This window comes from Colobus angolensis, unplaced genomic scaffold (genome assembly GCF_000951035.1).
Source record: "Colobus angolensis palliatus isolate OR3802 unplaced genomic scaffold, Cang.pa_1.0 Scaffold66, whole genome shotgun sequence".
NCBI lineage: Eukaryota > Metazoa > Chordata > Mammalia > Primates > Cercopithecidae > Colobus > Colobus angolensis.
The window spans coordinates 1,887,760-1,897,620 of record NW_012120265.1 but is presented as its reverse complement, the minus strand read 5'-3'; the positions used below and the strand labels follow the sequence as shown (position 1 = coordinate 1,897,620).

Sequence of the window (9,861 nt, the reverse complement as noted above, 5' to 3'; positions counted from 1 at the left end):
GGACACATGGGACCTCTCTGAGCCTCAGTTCAATGGGAGAGATGCCTCCACCTCTCAGGGAGACCAGGGCAGGGGGCAGGTGGGGTCTCACCTGGAGGACACCTCCTCCAAGCAGCGAGGACAGAGCTGCCACAGTGAGACAGGCCGATCCGTAGATGAGTGCTGTAGTGAACGGGGGTGGCATGGTCAATGGGGAGGGACTGCCCTGGCCTCCCACCCAGGTCTCCCTGAAACTCACAGAGCCCCTTGGAGATAATCACGAGTTTCCTGGGTGCCAGGTTCTGCAGCCGAGGTTTGATGAGATCTTCTACAGTGACTGCAGCCATGGCATTGATGCTGGTGGATGCTGTGCTGTGTGAGGAAAGCGGTGGGGGGTCCTCAGGCCATATGGAGAGACCATCCACACCATCTGGCCTGCCAGACCTCACCCAGCCTGAGGGCAGAGGTGGGGGTAACCCAGTCCTGCAAAAGTGAAGGAGCTATCCAGCCCTCCCCTCCCCGAAGACCTGAGACATCCCCACAGGAGCAAGGACACCTGTGACCAAGGGCAGGTGGGAGACAGGCAGGTTCTGGTTCCAGAGGGACTGCAGTCACATGTGGGAGATTTGCAAAAGGGACAGTGAGGGCATGTGACCAGAAGTCCCAGAAGAGTGGAAACCACCTGAGTGTGTGGCCTTGGAGGGCAGAAGCAGGGGACTGCTTGGCCATGGCTGTGCCCCAGGGTTTAGAACAACAGTACCTGGGCTGGGCGCGGTGGCTCACGCTTGCAATTCCAGCACTTTGGGAGGCCGAGGGATGCGGATCACCTGAGGTCAGGAGTTCGAGACCAGCCTGGCCAAAATGGCGAAACCCCGTCTCTACTAAAAATACAAAAATTAGCCGGCCATGGTGGCGTGCACCTGTAATCCCAGCTACTTGGGAGGCTGAGGCAGGAGAATCGCTTGAACCCAGAAAGCGGAGTTTGCAGTGAGCCAAGATCGGGCCACTGTACTCCAGCCTAGGTAACAGAGCAAGACTCCATCTGGAAAAAAAAAAAAAAGAACAACAGTGTTTGCCACATGGTAGATGTTCAATAAATATTTGTCTGGGGGAGGAAGGAAGGAAAGAAGGAAGAAGAAGAGAGGAGAGTCAGGTGTGGCCATGACAGGTGATAAAAAGGTAAACCCCTGCAGTTGGGGTCCCTGTGCCCAGGGCATGCTCTCTGCCAGCGCCTCCCTGAGCTGTCTTCTAGGGATCAAGCAGGAACTGGGAATGATGGACAGGTCCAGAACATTCCATGCCCCAGGGGGATGGCAGGTCGGGATGAGGAGGCTCCCAGGGGCTGAAATAACACTCCATGAACAAGCGGGGGTGCTCACCTGAGGGTGCCACTATAAGCACAGGCCAGGAAGAGCCCAGGGACTCCAGGCAGATCTTCGAAGATGTCCAGCACCAGCAAAGGCATGTACTGGGGAGAACTGGGGGTCAGTCTCCCAGACAGCAGCACCCCGAGGGCAGGGGCTTCTGTCTGTCCTGATGCCGCACGTCCCCAGCACCCAGGACAGACGGGGTTCACGGTCGGCATTTAATATGCATTTAGTTTTTGTTTGTGGTTTTTGTTTTGTTTTGAGACAAGATCTTGCTCTGTCGCCCAGGCTGGAGTGCAGTGCCACGATTGTGGCTCACTGCAGCCTAGAACTTCTGGGCTCAAGCGATCCTCTTGCCTCAGCCACCGAGTAGCTGAGACCACAGGTGTGCGCCACCATGCCTGGCTAATTTTTTTTTTTTAATTTTTGTGTAAAGATAGGGGTCTGGCTGGGCACAGTGGCTCACGCCTATAATCCCAACACTTTGGGAGGCTGAGGCGGGTGGATTACTTGAGCTCAAGAGTTCAAGACCAGCCTGGCCAACATGGTGAAACCTCATCTCTACCCAAAACACAGAAATTAGCTGGGTGTAGTGGAGCTGGGTGTGGTGGTTCACACCTGTAGTCCCAGCTACTTGGGAGACTGCGGCAGGAAAATCGCCTGAATCCGAGAGGCAGAAGTTAGCGGAGATCGTGACACTGCACTTCAGCCTGCACAACAGAGCCAGACTCTCAAAAAAAAAAAAAAAAATTTTTAAAGATGGGGTCTTCCTATGTTCCTCAGGCTGTAATGTGTGTTTGTTGATCAACTGCAAGAACCTGAGAATTGTCCCTGAGCCCCACTGTGTGCTGAGCCCTGGGATCCCTGTGAAGCAGGGACCTGTGTCATCCCCGTTTTACTGATGAAGACTGTGAGGCAGAGAGGCACAGTCCCTCCCTGAAGTTACACAGTCCAGCAGTCCTGGATGTGATCTCCAGGGAGGACTGCAGATGGGGTGGTCCCCGGTACCCTCTGCTGACTCTGAACCCCATGGTCAAAACTCTACTTGGGGTGTGACCTAGGCATGGGTCCTGGTACCTCCCCCACTGACTTGCCCATTGACCTCAGGCAGTTACTTCCCCCCGAGCCTCAGTTTCCATCTGTAAAGTGGGAGCCATGACCGCCCTGCCTTTCTCAGAAGAAAGATTAGATAGGAAACTAACTGCTGGTGAAGGGAACAGCAAGAGGCACAGAGTAGACACTTGGGACATGGGAGACCAGAGCTGGCCATTCTTATTACTATAACCAACATGATTCGTTCCTGCTGGATCACAGTTTTTGTTTTTGTGAGTTTGTTTTGTTTTGTTTTGTTTTTGTTGTTTGAGAAGGAGTTTCTTTCTTGTTGCCCAGGCTGGAGTGCAATGGCGCCATCTTGGCTCACCGCTACCTCCGCCTCCCGGGTTCAAGTGATTCTCCTGCCTCAGCCTTCTGAGTAGCTGGGATTACAAGCATGCACCACCACGCCCTGCTAATTTTGTATTTTTCAATAGGGACAGGGTTTTTCCATGTTGATCAGGCTGGTCTCCAACTCCTGACCTCAGGTAATCCGCCCACCCTCGTCCTCCCAAAGTGCTGGGATTACAGGTGTGCGCTACCGCGCCTGGCCAATTTTTGTATTTTTTAGTAGAGATGGGGTTTCACCATGTTGGCCAGGTTGGTTTCGAACTCCTAACCTCAAGTGATCTGCCCGTCTTGGCCTCCAAAAGTGCTAGGATTACAGGCGTGAGCCACCACACCCAGCCTGCATCATGGTTTCATCTCCTCCTGAGCATCTCCCAGGGGATCTTTGGAACTCTCTGGAACCCTGGATCTGAATGTGGCCCTCTCCTGCTCACACCCACTGAGGGTGGTCCATTGCCTCCCAGACTCACCTTCCCCACTTCTCACAGATCCTCCTCTGAGCTTTTTTTTTTTGAGACAGAGTCTCACTCTGTCACCCAAGCTGGAGTGTAGTGGTGCGATCTCCCCTCATTGCAACCCCCGCCTCCTGAGTTCAAGCGATTCTTCTGCCTCAGCCTCCTGAGTAGCTGGGACTACAGGTGTGTGCCACCACGCCCAGCTAATTTTTATGTTTTTAATAGAGATGGAGTTTTACCATGTTGGCCAGACTGGTCTCAAACTCCTGACCTCAGGTGATCCACCTGCCTTGGCCTCCCGAAGTGCTGGGATTACAGGCGTGAGCCGCTGCGCCTGGCCTCCTCTGAGCTCTTTCCTGCTTCTTGGCCTTTGCACGGCCATTCACTCTGCTAGAAATGCTCTTTGACCTCAATCCCACCAAGGTAGCGAGGGAGTGCAGAGCCAACCAGGAGCCTGGGTGGGACTCACCTGGTCTGGGGCAGAGATGCGCCCCAGTAGGAGAGGGTCGCAGTCAATGTAGAACACAAACATGACGATGCCACAGCAGGCAGCGCTGGACACGATCAGGAACAGGCCCACCTGGTTGATGAGCAGGGCCCTGGGGGAAGAGGTGGCCTAAGGCTTAGGGGACAGCCTCAGGCTGGTGGAGGGGACAGCGTGTCCCAGAAACTCCCACCTTGTTCCCTCAAACACTCACAGCTTGGCCTGCTTCTCTGTGCGACAAGCCACGTAGCGCTGTACCTGTGCCTGGTTCACGCCATACATGGAGAGCCACACCAACGTGCCACCCACGATGAAAGTCCAGAATGTATAGCGGCTCCTCGGGTCAGGGTTAAAGCTGGGTGGGGACGGGGCAAGTTAGCCACGTGGAGATGTCACGCTGACTTCACCCTCCCAAGGGCCCCAGACAGCACTTCTGGACCTTATAGGGGATACTTGTAGTGGGTTTTGTTGGCCGGGCACGGTGGCTCATGCCTGTAATCCCAGCACTCTGGGAGGCCAAGGCGGATGGATCACCTGATTATAATGGCGGGTGCCTATAATCCTAGCTACTTGGGAGGCTGAGGCAGGAGAATCACTTCAACCCAGGAGGTGGAGGTTGCAGTGAGCTGAGATCGCGCCATTGCACTCCAGCCTGGGTGACGGGGCAAGACTCCATCTCAAAACAACAAAAAAATTAATTAATTAAATTAAAAATAAATAAAAAATAAATGGAGTGGGTTTGACGTATGCATAGGCATTTGCCAGATTGAAAATTCATGTATTTGTTTACTGAGTCATCTATCCATGCACTCAAAAACCATTCTTTCTTTGCCCAGCTGAGAGTTCAGAGCTGCTTTAGCCCCCAGTCTGGTCTGAGAGGAGGAGCAGAGAGCAGTGAGGGCCTCCTGGAGCAGGAGGCATTGACTGATTTCTACCATCCCATGGCACAAAGGGAGCCCAGCTGAATTCTCTCTCTCTCTTTTTTTTTTTAAGATGGAGTTTCACTCTTGTCACCCAGGCTGGAGTGCAATGGCGTGATCTCAGCTCACCTCAACCTCCACCTCCTGGGTTCAAGTGATTCTCCTGCCTCGGCCTCCCAAGCAGCTAGAATTACAGGCATGCACCACCATGCCCTGCTAATGTTTTTTTTTTTTTTTTTTTTTTTTTGAGATCGAGTCTCTCTCTGTTACCAGGCTGGCTGGAGTGCAGTGGCACCATCTCGGCTCACTGCAACCTCCACCTCCCAGGTTCAAGCAATTCTCCTGCCTCAGCTTCCCAAGTAGCTGGGATTACAGGCACCCACCAGCATGCCCAGCTAATTTTTGTATTTTTAGTAGAAATGGAGTTTCACCAGGTTGGCCAGGATGGTCTTGATCTTTTGACCTCGTGATCTGCCCACCTTGGCCTTCCAAAGTGCTGGGATTACAGATGTGAGCCACCGCGCCCAGCTTAATTTTGTATTTTTTAGTAGAGACAGGGTTTCTCCATGTCGGTCATGCTGGTCTCAAACTCCTGACCTCAGGTGATCCCCCCACCTTGGCCTCCCAAAGTGCTGGGATTACAGGCGTGAGCCACCGCGCCCAGCCGCCCCCCCCACATTTTTTTTTTTTGAGACAGAGTCTAGCTCCGTCACCCAGGCTGGAATGTGGTAGTATGATCTCAGCTCGCGGCAGCCTTGGCCTACTGGGCTCAAGCAACCCTCCAGCCTCAGCCTCCCGACTACCTGGGATCCCAGGTGTACACCACCACACCCAGCTAAGTTTTGTATTTTTGTAGAGATGGGGTTTCACCACGTTGCCCAGGCTGGTCTCGAACTCCTGAGCTCAAGTGATTTGCCCACCTCGGCCTCCCAAAATGCTGGGATTACAAGCGTGAGCCACCACGCTGGTCCCAGCCCCATCCTGCTGCAGTATCCTCTGCATCTTCACTCACTCCATCATGTTGATCCGGGAGTGGTTCTGGGCCAGGGTAAGCACCTGGCGGGGCCCACCCACAAGCATGACACTGCGGGCCAGGACAACCCAGAAACCACTTAGCATCACCACGACCTGGAACACATCAGTCCAGACCACAGCCTTCATGCCGCCCTGCAGAATGGGACAGAGAGAGGGAGAGGGGCGTTTAGATGGGGGCCTGGCCGTGGCTAACCCTACCTGGCCTTCAGTGGTGCCTGGGACTGATGCCTTTCTATGCCTCAGTTTCCTCATCTCTAAAGTGGGATGAATAATAATACCTTCTTACTGTGTTGTTGTAAGAATTAAGTAAGTTATTTTATTTTTAAAGAAAGGGTTTCTCTCTATTGCCCAGGCTGGAGTGCAGTGGTGTAATCATAGCTCACTGCAGCCTGAAACTCTTAGGCTCAAGTGATCCTCCTGCCTCAGCCTGCGGAGTAGCTGGAACTACAGTAGGTACCACCACATGCCCGATTAATTTAAAAAAAATTTTATGTAGAGATGGGGGGGGGTCTCACTATGTTGCCTAAGCTGGTCTCGAACCCCTGGCCTCAAGTGATCCTCCCACCTTGCCTCTCAAAGTGCTGGGATTACAGGTATGAGCCACTGTGCTCAATGGAATTAATCAAGTTAATAAGTGAAAAAGATTTGGAACATGACATGACATATACAAGTGTCAGTGAGTGACTGCTGCCATTACTATTATTATTATTTTACTTTTTTGAGACGGAGTCTCGCTCTGTTGCCCAGGCTGGAGCACCATGGCGCAATCTCTGCGGCACCGCAACCTCCGCCTCCCGGGTTCAAGGGATTTTCCTGCCTCAGGCTTCTGAGAGGCTAGGATTACAGGCATGTGCCACTGCGCCCAGCTAATTTTTATATTTTTAGTAGAAATACTACTACATGGGGTTTCACCGTGTTGGCCAGGCTGGTCTCGAACTCCTGACCTCAGGTGATCGTCCTGCCTCTGCCTCCCAAAGTGCTGGGATTACAGACGTGAGCCATTGCGCCCTGCCGCCATTACTATTATTATCACTATAATGATAATATCACTATCAAGGTCAGACCTGAGCCAGCCAAAGTTAACCCTCCCTGGGACCTCAGCCAGCCCCAGGATGAAGCAGGAGCTCACTTCCTGCTGGACGGGAAGCCAGAAGAGGTGAAAGCCTGGAGCTGATGGGGCCTGGGAGAGGGACCCAGAGGACGAGGTCAGAATGCCTGGATCCAGCCACGCCTGAAGCTACTATACCTCTAGATTCTCATCAATAAGCTTTTCAGCTCACTTTTCACTATAAAGATGAGGACACTGGGTCCCAGCTGGGGCAAAGGCTTCCTCGGGAGAAAAGGGCAAGCCCAGAGTCTCCCCACAAGTGACACAGTGGGCCCGATCCCCCGTATGGAGTGGGTTCCCAGGGCTACTCACCACAGCCGTGTAGAAGGTGCAGATAATTCCGGTGGACAGGAGCGACGCCCAGATGTCCAGCCCGGTCACTGTGCAAAAAGAGGGCCCCTGTTAGGCCCCTGGGCGGGGCGCAAACTTAGTTCCCAGCGTCTTGGGTCCTCCTCTCCCTCCCTTTCTCCTCCCAGACACCCTCCCCCTATCTCCCAGAGTCACACCTTGGTTCAGGATGAGGGCCGGTGCGTAGATCACGATGCCAGTGTACAGCGTCTGTAGACAGAGTGTGGAGCGGGTGAACTGAGAGAGCGTCTGGGCTAGTTGGGGATGGGGAGAGGAGGGAGAAGGGTGATCCCAGCATATGGGCGGGGCAGATAGGCCGGGTCTCGCAGAGTGGAGGCGGGGTCAGGCTGGGTGTGGTATGGGAGGGGACTGGTGGGGGCGGAGTGAGAACGGGAGCGTGGGGCGGGGTCTGCGCTGGGTCTTGAATGGTTGAGGCGGGGCTAGTGAAGGCTGGCGCTCGCTGGACCCTGCGCGGAGGGCGGGGCCGAGGCCACTCACCGTGGCTACAATGTACTGTAACGTCCCGCAGAGCCGCACCGCGCGGCTGAAGCGCATCTCCAGATACTGCAAGGAGGGACTCGAGGTCACCTGGACAGTCCCTCCCCGGGAGCTGAGGCCTCTGGGGTCCCTCGTCTGCTCTCTAGGTGGGTCCCTCCCTCCGGAAGCCAACCGCGCTAGCCAGGTTCTTGCATGTGGGGGCCCCGTCGCACGCACACACCCGTTGACTGGTGCCATCCCGTGCCTGTGCGTACCCCGTGGACCTGGAGGACTGGTCCATACGTGTGCACGCGCCCTCCCACTTGCGCCTGACGGGCGCGGGCTCCTGGAACAGCCACCGCTCAGCGGACACCGACGTGGCCCGCAAGCGCACAGTGTAGACAGCGCCCGGGGCCAATGGTGTTGGCCGCCTAGGATACACCTGTCACGATTTTTTTTTTTTTTTCGAGACACAGTCTCGCTCTGTCGCCCAGGCTGGGGTGCAGTGGCATGATCTCGGCTCACTGCAACCTCCACCTCCCAGGTTCAAGCAAGTCTCCTGCCCCAGCCTCCTGAGTAGCTGGGATTACAGGCGCGCGCAACCATGCCCGGCTAATTTTTGTATTTTTAGTAGAGACGGGGTTTCACCATGTTAGCCAGGCTGGTCTTGAACTCCTGACCTCGTGATCCACCCACCTCGGCCTCCCAAAGTGCTGGGATTACAGGCGTGAGCCACCGCGCCCTGCCACAATTTTTTTTTTCCTTTGAGAGAAGAGTCTAGCTCTGTCGCCCAGGCTGGAGTGCAGTGGAGCGATATCGGCTCACTGCAACCTCCCGGGTTCAAGCAATTATCCTGTCTCAGCCTCCCAAGTAGCTGGGATTACAGGTGCCCACCACCACATTCGGCTAATTTTTGTATTTTTAGTAGAGACGGAGTTTCACCATGTTGGCCAGGCTGGTCTCGAACTCCTGACCTCAAATGATCCGCCGGCCTCGGCCTCCCAAAGTGCCGGGATTACAGGCGTGAGCCACCGCGCCCGGCCCGGGTCACGATTTTAATCGCTTTACCCTCTCCCCTGAAGGGAGGTCCTGTAATTCGCTCATTTGACAGCTGGGAAACCCAAACAGAGGCACGCCCCTTGCCCAAGATAGAAGAAAGCAGTGAAGCCGGATTTCGAACCCCGGAGCCCTCAGCAGTCCCCTCTATGGCGCACACGTGGGTCTCCACGCCCGGGCAGGTGGGAGGCAGGTGTGTGTCCACACATGAGTACACACCTGGTGGAGCCGGGCCCCGCCCCTCGCGCGCTTCCACCGAAGAAGCAGGACGCCAGGCTCTCTCTTCCTCCCTCCTGCCTGCCCCTCTCCCGGCGCCTGGGGCCTCTTCCTAGAAACCTCCCCACGTGTCTGCCTAGGGGCCCCTTCCGTTAAAGCACCGAAGTGCCATTAGCTTCCTCCTGCACAGCGGCTCAAAGCCCCAGCGCCTCCCCCGCACCGGGTCCCAGCACTGCCAGTGGGGCGGGTCCTGCCCCTGGGCCTCTGTCCGGTACCTCGTAGGTGCTGGTGAGGCCCAGGCGGTAAAAGACGGGCATGAAGAGCAGGGCGGTGAGGACCGAGTTCAGAAGCTGGCCCAGGCACATCCAGAGGAACTTGAGGCCGTAGCGATAGGCCTCCGACGGCACGCCCAGCACCTGCACCGCCGACATGAAGCTGGCGGACAACGACAGGCCCACGGGCAGGGCCGCCAGGCGCCGGCCCCCGGTGAAGAAGTCCTCAGCGCTGCGCTGCCCGCCCCGAGCCAGCCCGACCCATAGCCCAATACCAGTGGACACCAGGAGCATGAGGGCAAAGACCCCATAGTCCCAGGCTCCGAAGGTGGGCCGTTCCCCGGTCTCCACGGCCTTCATGAGGGTGGGTGCGGAGGCCCAGCGCGTCCTCGGACTCCCTGTGTGTTCAAGCCGGGGAAGCTGGTAGGAGCCGAGGAGCCGAGGAGGCAGGACCGGGCGGACGGGTAGGAGGATGCTCGGCAGCCTGTCCCCGCTCCGTCTGGGGTGGGAAGCGGCGAGAGGGGTCGGGGCTCCCTGGGTTAAAATCTATGGGTTGTCGATGTCCGTGTCGGCCTCCCTATCCCCGCTCTCTGTCTCTGCCCCTGCTGTCTGTCTGGCCACCTCGCCTCTCACTCTGGGTTCCGCTGTCCCATGCAGCCGGCTGTCTGTCCCTCTCTCTGGGTGCTGTGCTCAGCGCTGACAGC

General features: G+C 56.0%; 1 protein-coding gene across 1 annotated transcript in view; it reads right to left on the bottom strand.

Moving 5' to 3' along the window:
- The window catches only part of SLC5A5 (solute carrier family 5 (sodium/iodide cotransporter), member 5), a 21,726-nt gene extending 11,865 nt beyond the window's left edge, over window positions 1-9,861 (bottom strand). The window contains exons 1-10 of the mRNA XM_011925772.1: window positions 9,161-9,861; window positions 7,635-7,700; window positions 7,295-7,346; window positions 7,101-7,168; window positions 5,658-5,812; window positions 3,940-4,080; window positions 3,711-3,840; window positions 1,359-1,447; window positions 239-351; window positions 92-162 (exon numbers count right to left, since the gene is read on the bottom strand). Coding sequence (XP_011781162.1) covers window positions 92-162; window positions 239-351; window positions 1,359-1,447; window positions 3,711-3,840; window positions 3,940-4,080; window positions 5,658-5,812; window positions 7,101-7,168; window positions 7,295-7,346; window positions 7,635-7,700; window positions 9,161-9,517 — 1,242 coding nt within the window. The 5' untranslated portion in view covers window positions 9,518-9,861. The remainder of the gene's footprint in view (window positions 1-91; window positions 163-238; window positions 352-1,358; window positions 1,448-3,710; window positions 3,841-3,939; window positions 4,081-5,657; window positions 5,813-7,100; window positions 7,169-7,294; window positions 7,347-7,634; window positions 7,701-9,160) is intronic.